At 40.6% G+C, this 27,476-nt stretch overlaps 1 protein-coding gene across 3 annotated transcripts in view; it reads right to left on the bottom strand.

The window, feature by feature from the left end:
- Positions 1-27,476, bottom strand: part of adcy7 (adenylate cyclase 7) — a 106,011-nt gene that overhangs the window by 5,756 nt on the left and 72,779 nt on the right. For 2 of the 3 annotated variants that reach the window (XM_008115627.3, XM_062961744.1), the window contains exons 10-24: positions 22,288-22,420; positions 16,291-16,473; positions 15,064-15,107; positions 14,415-14,468; positions 12,929-13,009; positions 12,590-12,662; positions 9,348-9,445; positions 8,543-8,630; positions 6,827-6,964; positions 4,992-5,039; positions 3,758-3,820; positions 2,831-2,994; positions 2,250-2,331; positions 1,704-1,862; positions 238-384 (exon numbers count right to left, since the gene is read on the bottom strand). In XM_008115627.3, the coding sequence (XP_008113834.1) occupies positions 238-384; positions 1,704-1,862; positions 2,250-2,331; positions 2,831-2,994; positions 3,758-3,820; positions 4,992-5,039; positions 6,827-6,964; positions 8,543-8,630; positions 9,348-9,445; positions 12,590-12,662; positions 12,929-13,009; positions 14,415-14,468; positions 15,064-15,107; positions 16,291-16,473; positions 22,288-22,420 (1,555 nt within the window). The remainder of the gene's footprint in view (positions 1-237; positions 385-1,703; positions 1,863-2,249; positions 2,332-2,830; positions 2,995-3,757; positions 3,821-4,991; positions 5,040-6,826; positions 6,965-8,542; positions 8,631-9,347; positions 9,446-12,589; positions 12,663-12,928; positions 13,010-14,414; positions 14,469-15,063; positions 15,108-16,290; positions 16,474-22,287; positions 22,421-27,476) is intronic. The other variant, XM_008115628.3, reaches the window with a different exon arrangement.

The raw sequence follows: 27,476 nt of genomic DNA, 5'->3' as shown, positions 1-27,476 counted from the left end.
CTTTTTAAAACTGATCTTTGGCTGATGAAGAAATGTGTGTTTCAAAAGCCTGGACAAAGAGTTCTGTGTGCTTTTTTAACGGGTCTAACAAAGGCACTGTCACAATCTAGGCTTGGAAATCAGGTTTATTACTATAGCATTTGCATGATACGAGAAGAGTCCGCTTCACTGCAAGCCTATTTCTAGATCCAAAGGACAAAGTCTCCCAAAACTAAACCAACACAAGCTGAGAAATACCTCATCAAAGTCAGCGATGATTTCGTTGAGAAGCCGAAGGCACTCCAGGCCTTCTTTGTTGACGTCACATTCGGTGTAGAACACCTTGAAGTCGGGGACTGATGCAAACATCACACACACACAGTCGTAGGACTGATGGTACCAATCCTGCAGAAAATGCAATAAGACGTTCATAATATTACTGCTCACAACAATTCGTTTTCCTTTAATACAACCTCATGCAATTAAAAAGGATACCAATAGATATTAAAATATTGTACATTCAGACCAATTTCTTCACATATGACAAGCAAGGAGAACTTTTTGGTCAGAAAACTGGCATTTTGGCTACACAAAGCGTCATATCGTAGTCTTCCTATACAAATACTAGTCAGTCAACTATACTTTTCCCCACAGTATTCCACTCATCCTCTCTCGGTTTTAGCTTTCCCCACCCAAAAACATTGTGTGACTGCAAAACATACCCAGTCTTTGCTGGCCTCATCTGCCATTTCCCCATTTTCTTCTTCTTCTCCCTCCTCGCACATTCTACACATTTTAGAATTTCTCCAAGCCTGCATATACTTTCCACATACTTTTGCTTACTTTATATACTTGTGTATAAGTCTAGATATGTAGTAGGAAAAAAATCAGTCTACAAAACCTGGGTTGACTTATCTTACATGTCAGTGTAAAGTACTATAACTTAACCTTAATGCTTATCACAAAAAGGAACAAGCTTAGTTTGTTCATTTAAGGAAGAAGCACTGAACTTAAACTTTTTGAATACCTTTCCCCTCTCCATGGAATAACCCTCAATTTGTCCATGGGTCTTATAAAGAATCCATACTTTTTGACCCCCAAACCTGCCCTTGACTTATACATGAGGTCGACTTATACATGAGTATATACAATACACGACCATCTACACTTAATAAGAAAAAATAATAAAATTTTATTTGTATACCGCTCTTATCTCCCCAAAGAGACTCAGGGCAGTTTCCAACATAGGTAAAACATTCAATTACCAACATAGAACATACAATTTAGTCATACTAAAAATATCAACATATTACTATTATAAATCAATCAAACGCATTTAAAATTCAGTTCCATTACTACTCCACTGAATGAAATTCGACTACCAATGGTGAGAATTTCAAGGTGGGCCAAGGCAACTATTTGAAGTAATATAGGGCCGGGAAGTGGGCGAAATGCAAAAACTGGTGACCAGGATAGAGCCTGGGCTACTCAATTCCAAGGCCTTCTGAGCAGTTATAGGAACTAGGGTAGTAAATTAAGAGGATGTATCTGCTATTAGTAGTTAGGATACTAGTGCTTTGGCTTCATAATGGTTGTTTTTCAGTGCTCTGAGAGTTGAGGGAGGTGAAGAACAGCCCCATAATGTGGTCTCTTAAAGAACCGCAGTGCAAACACTTTCCGCCGGACAAATTCAGCGCAATGACGTTGTTGCAATTCTTCCGCACCTCGTTTAACTTGTTGTCCCCAATAAAGTGGGCAGCGACATGGGCCGGAAGGACATTTTCCAGCAGCAGCCTGTTGACGTTCTCCATGGTTTCAAAAGACTCGTGCTCTTTTTTAAATTTATTCTTCTGGAGGCAGTCCAGCCGACAGTAATAGTCTATCTGCAACCAAGCAAAGGAGTTGGGAAATGCATCTATGCCATCAACAACCACTTAGGTCTTTTCCATGTTGTGGTTGTAAATACAGTCAAGGAAGCAATGGCGAGATGAGGAGATATGAAATGGAGATATTCATTTACCAGTGAAATTGAATTATATCTCTTGTTACTAGAAACAACTGATTTATTAAAGTAGTTCTGAGTAATTAGTTGGAAAAGAATTATGGAACAGTGTCAAGGAGGGAATCCCTTCTTGCATATCAAATAAGTTTAAAATCATTTAAAAATGCATGTTCAGAAAGGAAGAAAACGCAATGCAGATAAATTAAAGAGATATCGAGAAAGCATTACAGAAGTCATGGGTGAATAAGAACACCACAACAAACCATACCTGTTTTGAGAGCAGAACCAAAGTTATATAAAACAAGGCCAGGTATAAATTTGTCATTATTGTGGGATCTTTCATGAAAAACCTAGAATAAAAGCAGACAATAACATACAGGTAAATCCCCAGGAATATAATCTCAAACTTGAAAAAATGACTATTTTTGGAATGCAATTTCCAGAAAATCCCAACCACCATGACTATTGCCCGTATATACTAGTTGTGGGATACAATGAGTTGTGTTGAGACATAGTAACTTTTCCAAACTCTGTAAAGGAAGTCTGTTCTTTTCAACAGAAAATGTCAAAACGTTTCAAGATCCCTAAATGGAAAAAAAGGGTTTGCTTAATGATATCATAGAACACAACTTGATAGGAAGCTGTGCCACAAACGGAATTGCCGGCCTTAGAAAAACCATTATTGCAGCATTTTGGTGGTAAAAGAAATTTTCTTTACATAGATTTAAAACGTCACCACATTCCAGAATCAGCTTTTGTCTAAAGGAGGATTTTCTTCTCAAAGAAGAGGTCACAATGTCTACAATGACACTAAGTTTACCACGAGATTATGGAAACAAGATCTCCTACCTTGTGGTGGAATTGCTGTGGTTGGTGTTCCATGTGTGCCTGGTATTAAATACAATGAAATAGCCAATAACCGCTCCTGACAAAAGCATAAGCTTGAGTTCAAAACTCATGCGGAGGAAGACGGAGCATGCAATAAAACCCAGGAGGCAGCAGTAGGTATAATACTGGAATAGAAGAGTTTAAGCAGATTTCAGCAAACTTCTTTGCCATAACAAAGAATCTTACGGCACTCTTAAATAAAAAAAAATTATAGGCACAAACTTTCACGAATTCCAGTCCACTTTCCAATATGTAGAATATAATCTTTAAGACATCCGTTATCTATTTATAGTGTAAACAACCAGGGAAGCTGGATGCAGAAGGTGATCATTATATTATCGGTGAACACAGTCCCTTATCCTAAATCCATGGGACTGAAGTCTTGGACATTTTGGATTTTGAAATATTTGCATATACAGAATGAGCTTTTGTGGAGATGAGACCCAGGTCTAAACATAAAATCTATTTCTGTTTCAGCTTGTATACGTAGCCTGAAGATTACTTTATGCACAATATTTTTTAAATCATGTTAAGCATTGCGTACTTTGAGACATCTGAAAGCAAAGGTGTCACTATCTCAGGCATTCATGTGGACAGTTTTGGAGCATTTCAAATTTTGGATTTCTATGTGGGCCCAGATATCAAAACTGTTGGTGACAATATGAACATTCTTGCAAAAAAATAAAGCAATTAACACATATGTTGCAAAATGACATCTGTTATCCAGGACATACTTCTAAAGTTGTCAGACAATGAGTCAGTCGGTCTTTGTTTTGTTCTGATGTATCGAGATACTGGTTGTGCTATATAGTGGCTGTACACAAAATTGTTGAGATAATCAGCTTATTAGTACATAGGTGGAGTGTGTTAATATTCAGCTTTACTCACCGAATAGGTCATGGCTTCTTTGCTGCATACCGTATTGTTTCCAGAAGAGACATTTGTTTCCATCTGTTTTGTCAGGATGGAGAGAGAAGGGGAAAAAATTAAAAATTTATTTATTTGGCAGAATGGGACTCAACAATGCAGAAAGTGAAATTATTCATGAACAGTACAGTTTGTGCACACACAAAGCAGATATGAACTCAATACAGTGAGCCCATGGTATCTACTGGATTTGGTTCCAAGGCTCCCTGTGGATAACAAAACCTATGGATACTCAAGTCCCATTGTGTACAACGGTGGAATAAAATAGTGCCCCTCATATAAAATGGCAAATCCAAGGTTTGCTTGTTGGAATTTTTGAAAATATATTTTCAAGCCACAGATGGCTTAATCCATGGATGCGGGATCCATAGATATGGAGGGCTGGATGTATAGCTTTCACATCAGGGCAGCTCAAGGATGGCCATCTTTTTGGCATTAATTCTATTTGTTATTGACATGTTGCCTCACGGATGGGATCAGCAGCATATGATAAAAAGTAAAATGCAATAAAGAAGCCCCAGCTGTAATGAAAACATCATTAGGGCGCAATTAAAATACACTAAATTGGGAACTGTGCAAAATACAGTACACTGCTTGAGGCCCAGGTTTGTAGAACAAATGGCACTTTCCCTCCCAGATCTTGTTGGACTTCAATTCCTATCAACACCACCCAATCTGGATCTCACAGAGATTTTAAGAGAGATAACGCAGGATAGAAATATTATTATTATTATTACTATTATTGACACAACAACATAGTATGACACAGCAAACAAGATAGATATGCTGGATTTCGTATCACAAAATCACAAGTTGAACACTTTCCAAGTGTTTAGGACTGCGTGATGTATTTTCAGATGATGCATGCAGATCCCAGTAAGGTGGCCTTTTGCAGTTTATTATTGTTGTTGTTATTATTATTATTTTAAAAAAACAGAATTTCTGGGAAAACAGAGAAAGGAGATGGGAAGCTAGACAGCAAGAAACTCAGTGGCCATCTGTTGGGGGTGCTTTGATTGTGTTTTCCTGCAAGGCAGAGGATTGGACTGGATGGCCCTTGTGGTCTTTCATGATTCAAATGCATCAAACAATCAAAATATTATGTAGCATTTTAAAGCAGGTTTCTGAAAATATGATAGTTTATGCTATAAAATGAAAGCAAAAACAATTGAATTTGGTTTGGTTTTGTACTCACTGCGGTAGTAAGTGGTGTAGTACAGTTGTCATTGGGCTGGTGTGCAGGCTAAGGAAAACATTAAAAGCAAGTTAGAGACGTCGTCAGAATTCCATAGACATGGCAACTTCATTACAAAGAACAAGAGGTACCAATCTTAACAAAATAGCAGCTTTAGCTTTTATTTTACACTCGAAAGGGTGTATCACTTTGGATAATTTATTTTAAGTTCAGAAAGGTACCTCCAAGGTTCACTGTCCCATCAGCCCCCGATATATCTTGCCCTATATACATAAGACAGGCTTTTCTGGATTAGGCTAATAGACATAAAACTAGAGGCAACATTTGAAAAGTACTAAAAATCGTTACTCATTTTGCTGTCAATTTGCTGTTACTCGTCACACTGGTGTTAAATATGTTGTTGACACACTCATTAAGCAACTTGTGACAAGTAGTACCATTACAGTTCAGGAGTTGCTTCCGAGCAACTCAACCTAAACACGGGAGACTACCCACATTGTCCTCATGATGCTCAACCTGAACATGGGAGACTACACACGTTGTCCCCATGATTCTCAACCTGAACATGGGAGACTACCAACATTGTCCTCATGATTCCCAACCTGAACACGGGAGACTACCAACATTGTTCTCATGATTCTCAACCTGAACACGGGAGACTACCAACATTGTCCTCATGATGCTCAACCTGAACATGGGAGACTACACACGTTGTCCCCATGATTCTCAACCTGAACACGGGAGACTACCAACATTGTTCTCATGATTCTCAACCTGAACACGGGAGACTACCAACATTGTTCTCATGATTCTCAACCTGAACACGGGAGACTACCAACATTGTTCTCATGATTCTCAACCTGAACACGGGAGACTACCAACATTGTTCTCATGATTCTCAACCTGAACACGGGAGACTACCCAAATTGTCCTCATGATTCCCAACCTGAACACGGAAGACTACCAACATTGTTCTCATGATTCTCAACCTGAACACGGGAGACTACCCAAATTGTCCTCATGATTCCCAACCTGAACACGGGAGACTACCAACATTGTTCTCATGATTCTCAACCTGAACATGGGAGACTACCAACACTGTCCTCATGATTCCCAACCTGAACACGGGAGACTACCAACATTGTTCTCATGATTCTCAACCTGAACACGGGAGACTACCAACATTGTTCTCATGATTCTCAACCTGAACACGGGAGACTACCCAAATTGTCTTCATGATTCCCAACCTGAACACGGGAGACTACCAACATTGTCCTCATGATTCCCAACCTGAACACGAGAGACTACCCATGTTGTCCCCATAATTCCCAACCTGAACATGGAAGACTACCCACATTGTGCCCATGATTCTCAACCTGAACACGGGAGACTACCCACATTGTCCCCATGATTCCCAATCTGAACATGGGAGACTACTCAAATTGTCCTCATGATTCCCAACCTGAACACGGGAGACTACCTGCGTTGTCCCCATGATTCTCAACGTGAACATAGGGACTACCTGTGTTGTCCCCATGATTCTCAACCTGAACATGGGAGACTACAAACACTGTACTCGTGTTTAGGTTGAGAATCATGGGAAGAATATGGGAGCTTTCCAGCATGTGATGGGCGAGTGAGTGGAGCAGGCGATGCGAGGTGCCAGTCAACAGATTCACCTTACTGTCCCATGATTTGCTCCGCTGCCCTATAGGTCCTCCCACTGTCCCATGCATCAAGGTCCTCAATGTGATGAGGTCCTTTGTCTGAATGAAGATCAACACATAATCCCAGGATCCCCATTTAAATGAAAGGACTTGGAGAAAAGGAATTACCAAATTAAACACAGCGATGATCAACAGAGAGCCTATTGCAATGATGGCCAGTGGAAGCCTGACGGATGGCATCGTCTCAACCTTCTGGGATAATGTTCTAAGGTAGCGCGCTGGAGGCCATTGTTTGGAACAGCATCTCTGAAGAAGGGGAAAAGACAAATGTTAGCAAAGTGCATTGAACACACAATACCTTTAACACAGACATGGGAAAACTTCGGCCCTCCATGGTGTTTTGGACTTCAACTCCCAAAAATCTTAGCCAGCTTACCGGCTGCTAGAAATTGTGGGCGTTGAAGTCCAAAACATCTGGAGGGCCGTTTGTTCATACCTACAATAACACTGCAATTGCAGGGGTTCCCAAACAAAGCCTGTGAGCCGGATGCAGCCCTCCAAGGTCATTTACCTGGCCCCTGTCCTAAACTTTGGACTTAGGGTTGACCTAAGTCTACCTGGTCTTTGGACTTCTCTTTGCTTACTTATGGCCTTATGAGATCGTCTAGATGGTCTTTGAAGGTCTCTTTGCTTAGCTACGGCTTTATGAGGCCAACTAGATAGCTTTTGGAGTTCACTTTCCTTACCTATGGTCCTATGAGACTGTCTAGATGGTCTTTGGAGGTCTCTTTGCTTACCTATGGTCTTATGAGATCGTCTAGATAGTCTTTGAAGGTCTCTTTGCTTAGCTACGGCCTTATGAGGCCAACTAGATGGCTTTTGGAGGTCACTTTCCTTACCTATGGTCCTATGAGACCGTCTAGATGGTCTTTGGAGGTCTCTTTGCTTACCTATGGTCTTATGAGATCGTTTAGACCTCATAACTAAGGCCCATGGGCTGGATGTGGCCCTCCAAGGTCATTTACCTGGCCCCTGTCCGAAACTTTAGACTTAGGGTTGACCTAAGTCTGAAATGACTTGAAGGCACACAACAACAATCCTAATTTTGGACTATTTCATCATAGTCTGGCCCCCCAGCAGTCTGAGGGACTATGAATCGACCCTCAACTTAAAAAGTTTGAGGACCCTTGGCCCAGAGCATATTGGTGGAAAACTGGACTACAGACTGAAGGAAGACCTGACCCCATTTTCCTGATTCCTGAAACCCATTATTATTATTATTAGTAGTAGTAGTAGTAGTAGTAGTAGTAGTATTAGTATGACACAGCAAACACGATAGATATGCTGGATTTCGTTTCACAAAATCACAAGTCGAACACTTCCCAAGTGTCTAGGACTGTGTGATGTATTTTCGGATGATGCGCACAGATCCTAGTAGGGTGGCCTTTTGCAGTTGGCAATTGTTATTGTTATTGTTATTGTTATTATTAGTGTTGGAACATTTTTAAGGCAACTTTTGCCCACAAACCATACAGAAAGCCTCCAAACAAAGATGAAAATACCTCCCAATTCACCCCCAACAAGCACTCAGAGCTCAGTATTACTTCCAATTATCTCTATTTTCCTCTGCAGCCCCTCTCAAAATGGCAATGGGGAATGATCGCACAATAACAGTCCTCCAATGCATTTTTAAGGTTAACTTCCATATTGAGCTTTAGGCATATTATGAAACAATACAACCCAAAGGGAAAGATCACAATGCTCCATAAATGTCAGAGCAGCAGAAAAGAAGACTGTCCCACCAATGGGTTGATTTCATAATATGCAAAATGCTTTTCTACAACCCTTTAAAGGATTCAGGTACCACTTTCTTCTCCAACTTACCCAACAGTCGTCAGCAAAACACACACTCAAAATGAGTCCCATTATGATGGCAACAACTCCAAATGAAATCCCTAAACTACTGGATGTTCTGGAAGACAAAACAGGGCGGGAAGAAGGGGATGGAAACAGAGACAAAGCAACATTATGGGGAGATGTTATTCATGATCCAGTTGTCATGAATCCTCAGAGGAAGATATAATCTCTTTCTTTGTCAAGTCATGTGCACCTAACATCCAATCTTAACAGCACTTCGCCAAACCACAAAACCTAATATTCTCTCCAATGTTCTTTTCAAGTCATCCCATTCAACTATCATTAGCCAAATTGGTGTCTTAAGATACCAAAGTCGGAATATCCTATGATCAAAATGGTTTGCAATGACTTCCTTCGGTTATATGTGTCCAGCAGCATATAGTCAGGATCCTATTATTAGGGATGCATGTCTATATCTAGACGAAACTCCAGAAACAAAATCTATAGCCTTTTGGGATTTCTACTTTAGCGGTTTGGACTTTTGAGGATGTGATAATGTACAGATTTGATTTAAAATGTTCTCTCTATGAATCTCTAGGTCTTCCAATACAATTCTATGTTCATCTTCTACTAAAAGTTGACCATAGGACTTAGAAACTCCCAGAGAGATGTTCCGCCCGATAAAATATATATAATTTATTCCATTTTTTTCCCCTCTTTTAATGTGCAGTGTACTTGGGAGGGCAGACATCTATAACCGAATGCTAGTTGAATCCCCCGTTGTGTTTGTGCAGAGCAAAATAGACTAGCAAACACAAAACTTCACACTTACTTTGTCGTGATGCTTATTTGAACCAGGAACATACACAGCAATACGATGCCAGCGCAGGCAAAGTAACCCTTTAGTTTTGGGATAGGAATTGTGCGGTACTGAAAGAAAAAACATCAGCACAGTTAGGATTTGTCTGCAAGACTTAACCCACACAAACATATACCGTATATTTCGCTTTATAAGACGCACTTCCCCCCCCCAAAAAATAGAGGGAAAAAGTCAGTGCGTCTTATAAACGCAATATGGGTGTCAATTCCCTTTATATCTCGGGCTGCAGCTTGCGTTTTTTTTCTTTTTCTTGCTGCTGCTGCTGTTGTTTCCTTTCTCGACTTGGGAAGGAAACTCTGGGCCTCTCGTTGCGCGTGACGGCGCCGCCGGAAGCCTCCCAGGGAAGGCAACGGACAATGTGTGCCGGTAAGGCGGAAAGCGGAAGGGAAAGAAGGAGCCCCTCGGCAATGCCACCTTCCCTCCCTCCCTCCCTGCGTGGCTTGGCCAAGTTTCAGCGCCGCCGCGCTCCTATCTGCGTTTCAAATCAGCTGGAAAGCTCGCCGGGCTTTATAGTTCACGTTATGGTCACAGCGAAAGGCCACCCGCCTCGGCGAAAGGTCAGTGACTCGTGTCCCCGCATCCCATTGGCCCCAAACCCACGCGGGAGAGACGAGGGCTTTCCATTCCCCGGACGCCTCGCAAACACAACACAACCTTTCACCCTCCCCTCCTCTCCCACACGCAATGCTCGGATATCAGGGTTTATGAGGCACTTACTTGATTTGGGAAGACTTGCAACGAGGCCATGAAATACAACTGCCTGGGCTCAATGGTTAGGGTACCCTGGGATTTGTAGTTTGCGCTCTTTGGCAGAGAAGGTTGAAAGCCTGGTCAAGTTACAACCTCCACAACTCCATAGCATTGAGCTGTGGCTGTTCAAGTGGCGTCAAACTGCACTCATCCCACAGTGTAGATGCGCCCTTGGCCTCTGTAAAGCAGGGATCGTATCCCTCTCTCTCCCTCCCTCAGCCGTGGAAGCTCACCCAGTGATAGTCTCTCAGCCTCAGAGGAAGGCAATGGGGCAAGTGTGGGCTTGGACGGGAAGGCGGGTTAGCAACAGCAGTAATTATTCGGTTGTATCCCGCTTTTATCTCGCAACCAAGGCCCCTTCCACATCGTTGTATAAAATCCACATTGAACTGCATTATATGGCAGTGTGGTCAGGGCCCTTCCACACAGGCATATAACCCAGAATATCAAGGCAGAAAATCCCACAATATTTGCTATGAACTGGGTTACCTGTGGCTATACTCAGATAATGTGTCAAGGAACTAAGGGAGAATTGGGCGATCTGAGCTGTGCGCACTCAGATCGCCCAATTCTCCCTTACTTTTAGTTCTTTTAGTTCAAATTATTTCCCCCCATTTTCCTCCTCTGAAAACTAGGTGCGTCTTATCATCAGGTGCGTCTTATAAAGCAAAAAATACGGTACTTTATATAAACACTAGCTTTTTCAGGCCACGCATTGCTGTGGCTCATCGGAATGATTTGTTGGCCAGGTGAAATAGCAGTGAAGAGCCTTGGTTCCTGAAAGCTTGGCCATTTTATTGTTCTGGAAGTCCTTGTTTGGTGACCAGGATTGCAATGAATAGTGTCAGTGCGGCAGGTGTGAATGGTGTTATTAGTCTTTTTTATTAGTATTTAATAGCGTTGTAATGTGAAAGCCTGGGTGCTTTGTGCCTGGGGAATTCATGTGTTTGGAGGTGTTAGCTGGCCCTGACTGTTTTGTATCTTGTAGCTCCAAACCGTGGTTGATTCCTGCCTGGTGGAATCCTTTGTTGGGAGGTGTTAGGTGAGACTGATTGTTTTTGTGTCGGTGGTAGACCTGTTTTGAGAGTGTTGTTCTTTATGCGTTGGTGTGGAGAAGTGTGGCGGTGTGGTTTCTAAATTGTAGAGTTTTTTAAATTTTTATTTGTGTATTTTGTTATTTTTGTTTATGTTTTTTTGAGGGGGGGAGGCCGTGTTCCCCCTGGCCGTCCCCTCGTGTGTATGGCGCATGCGCTCTTCATCTTTCCCAGATTTTGGGGTTTTGTGGGTCCCGGTTCCATTTGAGGGGTTCGGTTGTGTTGTATGAACCTTGAGGCAGGGCTTTTGCATTGTGTTGTCAAGTTTGGTGGTTCTGGGGCATATAGTTGTGTTGTTATAGTCACGGTCCAAATAACTTTACCTTTTTATATATATATAGATAGATTACACATGGATGTCTATATCTATGTAAAGATTCTAAGTGTCTTAACAGTGACTAGATATAAACAGATATCAGCTCTTCTCCCATGCTTTCCTAAATCGAAGGATGCAATTAATCAGAGTGTGTGTGTATATATATGTGTGTGTGTGTGTGCCCTATTTAATAAAACTGAAAATATGTTTGTATGTATGTGAGTAGATGTGTAGATGTCTATGTTTGTGAGCAATCTCCAAAATGTCTCCAACTTCCAGAGATCACTATGACTCCCATCGATGAAAATTCTGGACCAAACTTGGCACACAGACCCCACCAAGACCAGCAGAAAATACTGGAAGGGTTTGAAATGAGTTGACCTTGGGTGCTGGGAGTTCTAGTTCACCCCACATCCAGAGAACCCTGTGACTCCCGCCAACAACTGATCTCAACCAAACTTGGCACACATACTGAACATGATCAACTTTAGATACTGCTGAGGTTTAAAAGGAATTGGTCTTGTATGCTGGGAGTTATAGTTCACCCACATCCAGGGAGCACTGTGAACCAAACTGATGATGGATCTGGACCAAACTTGGCACATATGCCCAAAATGGACAACGTTAAATACTGGCAGAGTTTGGAGGAAATTGACCTTGGATGCTGGGAGTTATAGTTCCACATCCAGAAAGCACTGTGAACCCAAACAATGATGGATCTGGACCAAACTTGGCACACAGAGCCAAAATGGCAATTGGCAAGAAATAATTCCACTATTTCTCAGTCTAAGAAAAGCCTAAGTGAAATAGAAGATCCTGCTTTGGATGGAAGGCACTCGTCTGAATACCGCCTTCCAACATCCAAAGCAAAGGTCTAACCATATTGAAGCCACAAGTCTTCATATTACATTCAGCTCCATAAGGGTTAGCTTCCTTTGAGCCATAGGGAGAAGTGGATAATAAATTTATCATTATTATTATTATTTAATCATTGATAAAGCATCCCCAAAAGGTCATATTCCTCCCTTACTAACCTCTTTCTCAAGTCCCATGTCGACAAAAAACCCGCAGAGTCCATGGAAGTCATCTTTGTCGCTGCACCACGGTCTACAAAGACAGGACAAATATATTGCAAAACTGTCTAATTTTGATAATTTGGGGCATATCCTCATACAGCATTTTGCAATGCAAAATAAATCAGCTTCTTTCACTTGCATCACCCACCCAACTTGACAGTCTACGGAACCTCTTCCAACTATATATTCTGTATTACAAAAAAAAATAAACACTAAGGGATTTTCTTCTCTCCTCCCTCCATTTCTGACACTTAAGAAATTCCCCCAAGAACAAGAAAATGGGGCTGGTGCCATTACTTGGCTGAGCTGAGTCCCTCGATGGTTGACAACATTTTCTCCTGAATGTCTTCTTCCATTCTTCCTTTCTGAGAGGTATTCCTTTAAAAGCAGATCGGAAAACATCATTAGAACAATGAAGCATTCCTTAAATGCAGGACGTTAAATATTATAGAACATTTAAAATACATTTCTTTGTCATCAAAAGAGAAATAGGTTCTGGGGCATCAAAAAAAACTGCCCAAATATGCCTCACAACCACTGAGGATGCCTGGCATAGATGTGGGCGAAACGTCAGGAGAGAATGCTTCTGGAACATGGACTTCTTTATTGCCTATGTTTTATTTTGCACTTGTTGTATTTTGTGTCACACCTTGAGTGTTTTGTGAACTGCCCCGAGGCCCTCTGGGAGATTGTGGCGAGATATTATTATTATTATTATTATTGACACAACGATATAGTATGACACAGCAAACAAGATAGATATGCTGGATTTATTATTATTATTATTATTATTATTATTATTATTATTATTATTATTATGATGACACAGCAAACAAGATAGATATGCTGGATTTCGTATCACAAAATCACAAGTTGAACACTTCCCAAGTGTCTAGGACTGTGTGATGTATTTTTGGATGATGCGTACAGATCCCAGTAGGGTGGCCTTTTGCAGCTGGCAGATCGTGATTATTATTATTATTATTATTATTATTATTATTATTATTATTATTTTGCAATTGACCACATTGATTAGCATTGAAAAGCCTTGCAGCTTCAAAGCCTGGCTGCTTCCTACCTGGGGGAATCCTTTGTTGGGAGGTGTTAACTGGCCCTGATTGTTTCCTGTCTGGAGTGGAACAACACTCAAGATGGGAATTCCAGACAGGAAACAATCAGGGCCAGCTAACACCTCCGAACAAAGGATTCCCCCAGGCAGGAAGCAGCCAGGCTTTAGAGCTGTAAGGCCAGTTGCAACATTCACACTTGCCTCCAACAGTTCTTTTTCCCACCCTGGACATTCCACAGATATATAAACGCCTCTTGCCTAGTTTCCAACAGACTTCACAACCTCTGAAGATGCCTGCCATAGATGTGGGCAAAACGTCAGAAGAGAATGCTTCTGGAATATATCCATACAGCCCGGAAAACTCACAGCAACCCAGTGATTCTGGCCATGAAAGCCTTCGACAATACGATGGCAGAGTGGCTTTTGCAACAATATATTGCAGACTGTTTTAAAGACCTTCAAAACCTCCATGATTCCATAGCATTGAACCATGACAATTCAAGTGGTGTCAAACTGAATTAAATCTATAGTGTAGATGCACCCACAAACAAAGAACGGTTTGGTTATATGTGAATAGCGAGTATTGTTTCGATCCAAAGAAAATCGCAAAATGAAGGGAAAGAGGAAAATAAATGAAGAAGGAAGGAAATCTCAACTGTTCAACAGAATAGCGAAAGCAAATGCAAAGAAGTAGAAAGAGGAAAGAAAACTCACTTATAGTTTACAATGGAAGGAGGACATACACGTTCTTGCCTAGATCCATCCAGACTAACACAGGGAAGCAGAGAGAGAAAGAGAAACCTGATATAATAGTTATCAAACGAATCTGTAGCAATGGTATTATTCACAAGGCTGTTACACACTTTCTTCAGAGAAATGTCAAACTTTTTAAAAAGTCCTTTACGATTTGGTGTCACCTATTGAAAATGACCTCTGGGGGGGAGACTAAATCAGACTTTCCGTTATCTATATACACATAATAAATGTGAAAATATGTATGTGTGTGTGTGGCTGGGATGTCCACTTACACAAATTCCACACCAATGGAGAGAGCCAGAAACACTGGGATGTCTGTGGTGGGGGAAAAACAGAAAATCTCGGATGAAATTGTTCCCGAATGAAAGCCTTTACTTGTGTGGGCAGGATGGTGTTTGTGGAGAACGTTGTTAAGGCTCTTGGACATGTTTACGGCACGCTATAACCTGCAATGTCATTGGAGGAAGGGCCCTTGGTGTTTTCTGAGCAATGGGAGCTATAGCTATTTGTGGAAGTGGAAATATGGAGAGCATACAATAAATAAATAGATACATAAATACAATGAAAGCGGACCTGAAGAACGTAGCAAAGTGAAAAGAAGACGTACCTCTCGGAGGCTCTTTGACGACTTGCCAGCTGCAGAGCGATCTCCTTTGGAAAAAAGAAAAGTATGTGTTTCAATCTTAAACAATTCAGTGTTTTTTCTTAAACATATACAATGTTTTACGGATTGATGATGATAACATGTGCCCGTGATCCAGAGTCAACTCACAGAACAATAGCATGCCACTCAGGTTTGCAGAACAAACATACAGAAACTTTACTGATTCTAAGAGATCAAAAACAGTAGTGTTTACAATGATCCCTCTGACCACTTACAGAAGTCCACAGTCGTAAATAATCCTTTTTCAATCCACAAATCTGCTTCAGAGAAGAATACAGTCCTGGTTCTTCTCCCTCTTTTCTCAGCAGCAAGGCCTCTCTGAGTACACTGCTCTCTACACTAGCAATACTCAGTCAGCACTGAAAATTTGTCCAAACTGGTTCTGCAGCAGCAGAACAGAAACAGTACCAAATCAATCCCCAGGTATCAAATTAATGAATTAATGGATTTGGTGACATCATTTCCATTGAATGATGTCGTTTTCAAAACATCGTTAATAATAATAATAATAATAATAATAATAATAATAATAATAATAATAATAAGCAACTTTATTTTTATATCCTGCCCCATCTCCCCGAAGGGACTCGGGGCAGCTCACAACAGGGACAAGCCCGAAACAACAACATATTTGACATAAACTTAAAACATTAAAACATCGTTCCAAAAACCAACATCTTTCACTGGAATCAAGAGTTCAAATAGGTATGGATACAACTTTTGAACAGGAATCATAATGGTTGAAATAAAGTCACCAAATCCATTAATTCATTAATTTGATGTACCTGGGGACTGATTTGATACTGTTTCTGTTCTGCTGCTGCAGAACCAGTTTGGATAAGTTTTCAGTGCTGGAAAACTGCTGGAAACAGCTTCATTTATAAGACTTTTCCTTACAGATATGATGGGTCAATGTAAAGGAAAATGTACATACAAATGACTCTCGGTTAATCCATGGAGATTGGTATATACTGGATAAATGTAACTTCTGGTTGCCAAGTCTGACTAGGGCTTGATCTAAACTTCAATATTATCCAGATTATTAAAGCAGATGATCCAGATTATCTGCTTTGAACTGGATTATATGTCTACACTGCCATATAATCCAAAAGAGATTTTATATGGCAGTGTAGATGGGGTCTAATGCAATGCCCTCATACTATGCCATACCTTCCTCCGCCTCTTTGGTGCCGAGGTCTCGCTGCTCACGCTCTCTCTGTGGTTCAGGTGAGCAAAAGGCCGGGCTGCCCCCCACGACTCCAAATACCTCGACATCCGGACAGACGCCCGCATCTTCAAGCCATCCTGCACCCGGCTGTGGGCGACGTGGTTATTGGAGACACGCTGCTTGGACTGCAAAACCAAAGACAGAGATTGGAAAACCCAGGAGTGATGGACAAGCGAAGGCCATGCTATGTCATGATTCAGTGCAGAAGCAAGTAGATCCAAATCTACTGTGCTCCCTGACCTTCCTTCTAGGCCCAAGTCTACTTGGTAATGTGTCAATGCTGTGCAATTAAAAGAGTTTGACACCACTTTGTAATGAAGTACGAATTTTTGGTTTACAGGTGTTATGTTTAATTGTGTGTTTGTGTTTTAAAAGGGTAAGTATTACAGTTATTGCATCTCAGCACTCAGAGGCTGGTTGCCATGGAGAAGTAGGCGGAGCCAACTGCCGTTTTGTTGAAGAAGTGCAGAGTTTAAAAAAGAGAGTCAGTCTGTGCTCTGATGAGGCACATGGAAGATTGATCCTAGGTTGAGGGGATCAAGGAGACTCAATTGTTCATTTTGAGTCAGTTTAAAATAAGTTTGGTGACTTATTTAATGTAGTCTGTGTCCTGGTAAGGAACAGATAATCTGTGATCGTATATCACAGGGGTGACTACGGTTTAAAAGTAGCAGAGAAAGAAGTTCTAACTACTTTAAGTAAGAGAAGTGACACTTTAGGGAGTTTGACTCACCTCATTCTAGTATTGTAACTGTTAATAAAAATACCTCCAAGTGAGAAACAATATTGTAACCACTAAGCTCTGTGCCTGAATAAACTTGATATTGTTCTTCCAACATCTAAGCCTCTGTCACATATATTATAAACCAAGTTTCGTTCCCATCTAAGGTGAATAAGAAGAAAAGAAAGAAAAGTCTGAGTCTTTGGTGGTTGCATCTTTACAAATTGGTGGCAGTCGTTATTAGCTCCCTTACACACTTTAACTGCCATGGCTCAGTGCTATGATATCCATGACTCCATAGCATTGAACCATATGAGTTTTGAGTTTTGTTTAAGAGAGGAAAGCAGGATAGGAGAAGGAGAAGAGGAAGTGAAGAATAGGACGAAGATGAAGAAGAGTTGCGTTGCTGTGAGTTTTCAGGGCTGTCTGGCCATGTTCCAGAAGCATTCTCTCCTGGCGTTTCGCCCACATCTATGGCAGGCATCCTCAGAGGTTGTGAGGTCTGTTGGAAAATAGGCAAGTGGGGTTTATATATCTGTGGAATAATATCCAGGGTGGGAGAAAAAACTCTTGTCTGTTTGAGGCAACTGTGAATATTGCGATTGGCCACCTTGATTAGCACCGAATGGCCTTGCAGCTTCAAAGCCTGGCTGCTTCCTGCCTGGGGGGAAGCCTTTGTTGGGAGGTGTTAGAAGAATCATAGAATCATAGAATAGTAGAGTTGGAAGAGACCTCATGGGTCAGTTTAACAACAAAGAGTTGTTGTTAAACTGGTGTCAAACTTCATTTATTCAACAATGTATGTGCAAGCTAAAGCAAGTCTACACACACTACACAGGTCAGTGGTTCAAATCCGAGGAGGGGGTGAGCTCCTGCTGTTAGCCCCAGTTTCTGCCAACATAGCAGTTCAAAAACATGCAAATGTGAGTAGATCAATAGGTACCGCTCTAGCAGGAAGGTAATGGTGCTCCATGCAGTCATGCTGGCCACATGATCTTGGAGGTGTCTGTGGACAACGCCGGCTCTTCTTAGAAATGGAGATGAGCACCAACCCCGGGAGTTGGACACGACTAGACTTAATGTCAGAGAAAAACATTGATTGTATGTTTTCGAACGACTAGGTTGGCATAAACTGGAGCTAACAGCAGGAGCTCACCCTACTCAATGGATTTGAACCACCAACCTTTCGTCTTGCAAGTTCAGCAGCTCAGCATTTTAACCCGCTGCGGCACCGGGGGCTTATAGCTCTTGTAGGAATGCATAATTGCTGTAGACAATATTTCCTCCATATACAGTAGAGTCTCACTTATCCAACATAAACGGGCTGGCAGAACGTTGGATAAGTGAATATGTTGGATAATAAGGAGAGATTAAGGAGAATCCTATTAAACATCAAATTAGGTTATGATTTTACAAATTAAGCACCAAAACATCATGTTTAACAACAAATTTGACAGAAAAAGTAGTTCAATAAGCAGTAATGCTACGTAGTAATTACTGTATTTACGAATTTAGCACCAAAATATCATGATGTATTGAAAACATTGACTACAAAAATGCGTTGGATAATCCAGAACGTTGGATAAGCGAGTGTTGGATAAGTGAGACTCTACTGTATATTATTTTCCTTGTTCCATGACTGTGTTTGATGTTTCCGACTCCTCAAAAACATGTGTTTTTCTTATCATCGCACTATTATCATTATCATCATCATCATCATCCCATTTTCCTCTCTTAAACAAGACTCAACGTGTTGTTGTTTTGGTTCTTCCAACCACAACATGTCAAGTCTCAAAACCTAGATCTCCAGGCAAAGCAAGTGCGCGACAATCCACAATGATGTCTGCTGCCATCTCTTTGAAATCCGTATTTTGTCAACTGTTTTTAATAACCTATAATGACAGGGTGCGTAAAGCAATATGGTGCTAATGCAGATGGTAGGTCTTCGGTCTCACTCGAGAAATAGATGGAAAACAAAACGCACTTCCGTTCCGGTGCCAAGCAAAGCAAGCCAGATTGCTCCGGAGTGCCGTTCCTTTTCCTAATCACTTCTTCCCTCCAAACAGAGCTGCACTTAAGACAAGACGTGGGAGGCGTAAAACGTATTCTTTTAATTACATCCAGTTAAAGAACACACAGCCCTTTCGAGATACTTGAAGGGTTCCTTGGAGACTGAACTCTGAAAGCCATTGTTTCGTGGCTCGGTGGCTCACGCAGCCGAATGTCTAATACGTTTCAGCCTTGTTATACAAGTCTCCCCTTCCAAACACATAACTAACTCTCTGGCAGGCAACGTTGCTATCTTTTATTCCCCCATTGCTTGCTACATCCCAATTCCTACCACTATGATGTCCCCATGTTTGGTTGCAAATCATCATCATACTGCGTCAATAATAATAATTACAATAATAATTATAGATGCGGGTGAAATGTCAGGAGAGAATGCTTCTGGAACATGGCCATACAGACCAGAAAACTCACAACCCAATAATCATCATCATCATCATCATCATCATCATTAAAGATGTGGGTGAAAGGTCAGGAGAGAATGCTTCTGGAACATGGCCATACAGCCCAGAAAACTCACAACAACCCAATAATAATAATAATCATCATCATCATCATCATTATAGATGTGGGTGAAACGTCAGGAGAGAATGCTTCTGGAACATTGCCATACAGCACGGAAAACTCACAACAACCCAATAATAATAATAATCATCATCATTATAGATGTGGGTGAAACGTCAGGAGAGAATGCTTCTGGAACATTGCCATACAGCACGGAAAACTCACAACAACCCAATAATAATAATAATAATCATCATCATCATCATCATTATAGATGTGAGTGAAACGTTAGGAGAGAATGCTTCTGGAACATTGCCATACAGCACGGAAAACTCACAACAACCCAATAATAATAATAATAATCATCATCATCATCATCATTATAGATGTGAGTGAAACGTCAGGAGAGAATGCTTCTGGAACATGGCCATACAGCCCGGAAAACTCACAACCCAATAATAATAATAATCATCATCATCATAATCATCATCATCATTATAGATGTCGGTGAAACGTCAGGAGAGAATGCTTCTGGAACATGGCCATACAGCCCAGAAAACTCACAACAACCCAATAATAATAATTATTATTATTATTATTATTATTAATGTGGCTGAAATGTCAGGAAACAAATGCTTCTGGAACATGGCCATACAGCCCGGAAAACTCACAACAACCCAATAATAATAATAATAATAATAATAATAATAATAATAATAATAATAATAACCATCATCATCATCATTATAGATGTGGGTGAAACGTCAGGAGAGAATGCTTCTGGAACATGGCCATACAGCCCGGAAAACTCACAACAACCCAATAATAATCATCATCATCATCATTATTATAGATGTGGGTGAAACGTCAGGAGAGAATGCTTCTGGAACATGGCCATACAGCACGGAAAACTCACAACAACCCAATTATTATTATTATTATTATTATTATTATTATTATTATTATTATTATTATTATAGATGTGGGTGAAATGTCAGGAAAAATGCTTCTGGAACATGGCCATACAGCCCGGAAAACTCACAAGAACCCAATAATAATAATCATCATCATCATTATTATAGATGTGGGTGAAACGTCAGGAGAGAATGCTTCTGGAACATGGCCATACAGCACGGAAAACTCACAACAACCCAATTATTATTATTATTATTATTATTATTATTATTATTATTATTATTATTATTATTATTATTATTATTATAGATGTGGGTGAAATGTCAGGAAAAATGCTTCTGGAACATGGCCATACAGCCCGGAAAACTCACAACAACCCAATAATAATAATCATCATCATCATTATTATAGATGTGGGTGAAACGTCAGGAGAGAATGCTTCTGGAACATGGCCATACAGCACGGAAAACTCACAACAACCCTATTATTATTATTATTATTATTATTATTATTATTATTATTATTATTATAGATGTGGGTGAAATGTCAGGAAAAAATGCTTCTGGAACATGGCCATACAGCCCGGAAAACTCACAACAACCCAATAATAATAATAATAATAATCGGTTTTTGTGCATTTTTCGGGCTGTATAGCCATATTCCAGACGCATTCTCTCCTGACGTTTTGCCTACATCTATGGCAGGCATCTATGCTAGCTACAGATATGGGGAAAACATCAGGAGATATTGTTGTGTATCAAATAATAATAATAATAATAATAATAATAATAATAATAATAATAATGATGATGATGATGATGACAGAGAATCACCCAAGCCTTGACATCACTGGCGGGAAAACAGGATGTAAAATGGGACAAACTATAAAAATATTTCCCAACAATAAACCACATTGTTGCTAGGATTCTGAAAAGAGACACAATTTCCCAGTATGTATGTATATATACACACACTTCTACCCCATCCTTCTTGTATTCCACTTTGCTCGCAGATGCCATGCTGTTTGCTAACATTTTATTGCCGCCAATGGGAACATGACAGCGTCACCGACAAACAAGAATGGAGCTTGCAATACTCTCTTTTTATAAAGAGACTAGCTTTGCCCGGCCACACGTTGCTGTGGCTTTTCAGAATCATTTGTTGGTCAGGTGGAATAGTAGTGGATAGAAAATCATGTTTGATTTTACAATGTGTAATTTGTCACTGTTTTTATTATTGTTGTGAGCCGCCCCGAGTCCCCTCGGGGAGATGGGGCGGGATATAAGAATAAATGTATTTATTTATTATTATTATTATAGTGAATAGCCTTGGAACTTCAAAGCCTGGCTGGTTTGTTCTTATGGGAATCCTTGTTTAGTGAGATGGAATACAATGAGTAGTCTCTGTGTGGGAGGTTTGAATGGTGTTATTAGTCATGGTTGAGGGGTGGGGGTGGGGGTGTGTTGGGCATGCGCCGGTTTGTGTTTGGCGCATGCGCTGTTCGTTTTTCCTGGTTTTGGGGCTTTTTTAGGTCCCGATTCAATTGGAGATGTTCGGTTTCGTGGTAGGAACCTAGCGGCAAGGCCGCTGGGTTCTGTTGTCAAGTTTCGTGTTTCTGGGACGTTTCGTTTTGTTGTTTACTTCTAGGCCCAAATTTCATTACCCTTTTATATATATAGATTTTCTTTCTTGCATGCTGCTCTATATTTGTTTAGGAGGAAAGCAATCCTACCCTTGGATCGACCACCAAGTACGTTTTGATATCCATAGCTGCCAGATACGGGTCTCGGACGGGTCCGTTGCCTTCTTCCACCTCGTAGGCTTTGCCCAGGTGATTGAGCGTGGCTTCGGTGATGTGTACACGGCTGGAAAAGAGGGACAAAAGATTTAAACTCTGGCAGAAAGGTCACTGGTTCATTTCCATCTCAATAGATGTTGTCAACTGGTCTCTGGCTTCTCAACAGCTTTGCACCTTGGCAGCCGAGAAGCAGGATCCGGGCAGGAGAGCTTTGCTTATTTGCAATCCTTAATTTGCAATATTTGGGACTAGAAGTGTTTTGGATATGGGATTTTTCAGATTTTAGCAAGCCACTGGCTTTCTGGGTGAGAACCTAAATGCCCTTTCCAAATTGCAAAACCTAAATGACAGCTTAATTGAATTGTTTAAGTGAGAAAATTCCGTCCGTCCGAATCTGGGAAATGGCACACACCAAACAATATCATGACATTTCCCCCATTCTTTTTAATCTATATTTAATCCTATAGGAAACCGATCTTTCGAAGCCCCAAACAGATATCTGCCCTCTCGACTTTGGGAGGTTCCCAAAAATGGATCGGGGACCCCTCCGAAAGCCGGGACACGAAACGTGGCAAGGTTTACCCCGAATGCACAACCCTACTTGCTAGCTCTATATTTTACTTAATCTTCAAAACCAGCAAGCACTTCCTTTTTCATTCCATTGACTTTATAAATGATGATGATGATGATGATGATGATGATGATGATAACTACTTTATTTTTATATCTCACCTCCATCTCCCCCAAGGGACTCGGGGAGGATAACATGGGGCCAAGCCCAGATAATCACAATAACACAAAATAAAATACATACATAACACAAATCATCGACAAACAGAAATTAAAACCAGATAAAAACACAGTTAGAAGTAACAACAATTAGAATGAGAGCAAACTGGGCCAAAATGATACCCATACTTTTAAAAAGTTGCCAGCTGACTTCTACTTCATAAAACAAATTTCTTCCATTATTTTTACTTACAATACATCATGCACATTCGAGACAGTATTACAGTCGGCCCTCCGTAAATTCTGCATCCACAGATTCCACCATTTACAGATATTTGCCATTTTATACAATAGACATCATTTTACTCTGCCATTGTAGAAAATGCAACTTGTATCAATTGATTTTGGTCTTAATAGACTGGACCCCAATGGATATTAAGAGCGCAATTTATTTTGAAAAGCTTTCCACTTGCACCCAACACAGCTCCCAAATTTAATGCAAATTAATGTTAAATAGATGCCCGGGCCGCTACCATACATACAGAGTTGCTACTGACCTGAGGTTCATTTAATGCAAACACTCAGTCCTCTGCTAATTGCTTTCCTGGTTTTCAAGGACAACTGGCAAATGTGCCAAAAAGGCTATCTCCATTACTAATTCAAACGCATTCAGAATGTCCTCTTCCCTCTCTCTCATCCCCTTCACACACACTTCAAACAAAGTGATGAATGGCTCTTGAAATGGTCTGGGAGCTTTCGAGAGCAATATCTATGTGCATTACACAACACATGGCCATCCATGCGTTTGTTCAGCTGGCGGGTCTTGCGAGATTTCCTCTGGCCACAATTTCGAAACACACACACTCCAAAAAAAATACACCCCAAAGCCACATATATTCATTCCCTTTTGTTTGTAGATAACTTCCCAGTATCTTCCCATCATTCAGTCTGCTGGACTAAAGAAAACTAGGCCATGCTTACTAGCAGAAAAGTTAGCACTCTTGTTTTAGTATAAGTTTGCATCTTCTCACACTTAACCATTTACAGTAGAGTCTCACTTATCCAACATAAACGGGCCGGCAGAACGTTGGATAAGTGAATATGTTGGATAATAAGGAGAGATTAAGAAAAAGCCTATTAAACATCAAAATAGGTTATAATTTTACAAATTAAGCACCAAAACATCATGTTATACAACAAATTTGACAGAAAAAGTGGTTCATTACACATTAATGCTATGTAGTAATTACTGTATTTACGAATTTAGCACCAAAATATCATGATGTATTGAAAACATTGACTACAAAAATGTGTTAGATAATCCAGAACGTTGGATAAGTGAGTGTTGGATAAGTGAGACTCTACTGTACATAAAGTTATTAAAACCAATACTGTATTATCTCTTCCTATTAAGGTTGAACTACAATCTTTATAACATCTGGCTAATTAGATTGTATGGCTGATGTACTACATACCTACAAGGACGCTAACTTTGAGGATCAAAGGAGAGTATTTTGTCATGGTTTACAAAGACACTGTGCTGTGTGAGTGTGTTAACTGAAAATAAAGTGCATGAAGTCAATTGGCTGAGCCTGAAAAGACCTGGGGATTGATTCGATACTGTTTCTGTTCTGCTGCTGCTGCAGAACCAGTTTGGACAAGTTTTTCAGTGGTGGCCGAGTACTGCTAGAGAGTAGTGTGTACTCAGAGAGGCCTTGCTATTTTGAGGCTGAGAAAGGAAATTTCCTGCTTCTTGGCAGGGGGTTGGACTGGATGGCCCATGAGGTCTCTTCCAACTCTACTATTCTATGATTCTATGATTTTAAGGAAGGAGAAAAACCAGGAAAAATCCCTGATGAAGATGAGTGAATTATCTGAGATGGAGAAATTAACAAAGAAACCTGGGATTTGTTTATATTTTCCTATAGCAAAGAAGGAGACAACTATTTCTGATGTATCCCAGGGCCGGGCTTTAGCACAGCAGGTTAACCACCTGCTGCAATAAATATTGCCAATTCGAAAGATTGGCAGTCCGAAGTTCAGGTTGGAGTGAGCACCCAACCTTCAGCCCAGCTCACTGCCCACCTAGCAGATTGAGTAGATAAATAAGTACCACTTCAGCAGGGAAGTATTTTACCTGGCACCATAAGGAAATACCAGAAAAATGCTGGCAATCAAAAAAAAGGAGGAAGTCTATGAAGAGGGCTCTTTGACATGGGAGGATGGAGCAACATCACCCCCTCGTGGCCAGAATCAAGTACAACCTCTAGGATGCCAAAAATGGGAAATGTCTATATATCTTTATCTGTACTATGTCTGATCTGTCTGTGTAAAATGGCATTGAATGTTTGCCACATGTGTTCTGTGATCTGCCCTGTGTTATGTGTGTGTATGTGTGTGTGGATATATATTGTTATAAATATCCACCCTTCTATTTTTAATATCATTCCATTGTTTTAGATAGAATCCTGTTTAGTTGTTGTACAGTTTAGTTTAGTTGTTGTTTTATGTACAGTAGAGTCTCACTTATCCAAGCTAAACGGGCCGGCAGAAGCTTGGATAAGCGAATGTCTTGGATAATAAGGAAGGATTAAGGAAAAGCCTATTAAACATCAAATTAGGTTATGATTTTACAAATGAAGCACCAAAACATCATATTATACCACAAATTTGACAGAAAAAGCCATTCAATACGCAGTAATGTTATGTTGTAATTACTGTATTTACGAATTTAGCACCAAAATATCATGATATATTGAAAACATTGACTACAAAAATGGCTTGGATTATCCAGAAGCTTGGATAAGCGAGGCTTGGATAAGTGAGACTCTATTAAGAAAAAATCATTTCTTTTTGTTTTGTGTTGGTTGGTTGGATGTCACTTGCTGTAACTCTTTTTTCTATAGCATCCTAAGAAAATGCCTCCCGAGAAATTTTCCAATCTCAGTTTGAACCAATGGCCACTAACTTATCTAATTTGGATATTACAGCAGCTATGGCGATTGCGAACTAGAAAGTGTGAAGAGTAAGAATCTGAACACAACAAGAGGAGAGAAGGCGCACAAGTCTAAGATAGGGCCTCAATGGGCATCTGAACCGGGTCTACTAAACAGAAGTACTCAGACACTGATAGAGCTTATACCAGTCAACAGTTTGCTTCTATATTTTCATAATTCACGAGCTGTGCCCGGCCACGCGTTGCTGTGGTGTCGTCCTAAGTGGGTTTTGTTTGTGAATGTTGTAATTGGTCACCTTGATTAACACTGAATAAGCATGCAGCTTCAAAGTGAGGTTGTTTCTTTTCTGGGGGAATCCTTTGTTGGGAGATGTTAGGTGGCTCTGATTGTTTCCTGTTTGGAATACCCTTACTTTCAGAGTGTTGTTCTTTATTTACTGTCCAGATTGTAGAGTCTTTTAATGCTGGCTGCCAGGTTTTGTTCATTTTGATGGTTCCCAGGAACCCAATATCAACAACAACAACAACAACAACAACAAGACTCTGGGGGGGGGGGTCCTTTGTTGGGAGTTGTTAGCTGGCTCTGGTTGTTTCCTGTCTGGAATATGTCTAGCTGTGCTCGGCCACGCGTTGAAGCCCCACCTACCTGGCTAACATCACCAAGTTTCCCGGGGGGCCTCTGCGCATGCGTGGTTTGTAATTTTTGGTTATGGGGGGTGGGGGTTCTGTAATTTGGACCTAATTTTATAGGGTTTTTTAAAATGGAAAGACATAGATTGGATGACTATGTCTTTTGTGGCCAAATCTGGTGTGATTTGGTCCAGTGGTTTTGTTATTTACCTCATGGGAATTATGCACATTACATTTATATATTATGCACAGCCCGGGGCTGTGGCGCAGACGGGAGAGCAATGAGTCACTGACCAGGAGGTCATAAGTTCGAGGCCCGCTCGGAGCTATGTTTCTTTGTCTTTGTCCTGTGTTAAAAAGGCATTGAATGTTTGCCTAATATGTGTAATGTGATCCGCCCTGAGTCCCCTTCGGGGTGAGAAGGGCGGAATATAAATTATATATATATATATATATATATATATATATATATATATACACACACACTAGCTGTGCCCGGCCACGCGTTGCTGTGGTGAAGTATGGTGTTATGGGAAATAAGGTATTGTGGAATTGGTGGTAGTTAAGGTAAAGGATAAATGTTTTCTCCTGACATTAAGTCCAGTTGTGTCCGACTGCACACTAAAGTGGATTATATGGCAGTGTGGAGTCAAGATAATCCAGTTCAAAGGAGATAATATAAGATTATAAATAGGTTATATAGCTGTGTGGAAGGGCCTTGGGTCTACACTGCCATATAATCCAGTATAGGCAGTGGGGAAGAGGCCTAAGTGAGGCCTAACACTGCCTGTCCCCTGGGCTGAGTGGG

This window comes from Anolis carolinensis, unplaced genomic scaffold, assembly GCF_035594765.1.
Source record: "Anolis carolinensis isolate JA03-04 unplaced genomic scaffold, rAnoCar3.1.pri scaffold_9, whole genome shotgun sequence".
In the NCBI taxonomy this organism is placed as follows: Eukaryota; Metazoa; Chordata; class Lepidosauria; order Squamata; family Dactyloidae; genus Anolis; species Anolis carolinensis.
This window is presented reverse-complemented; position numbering and strand designations above follow the sequence as displayed.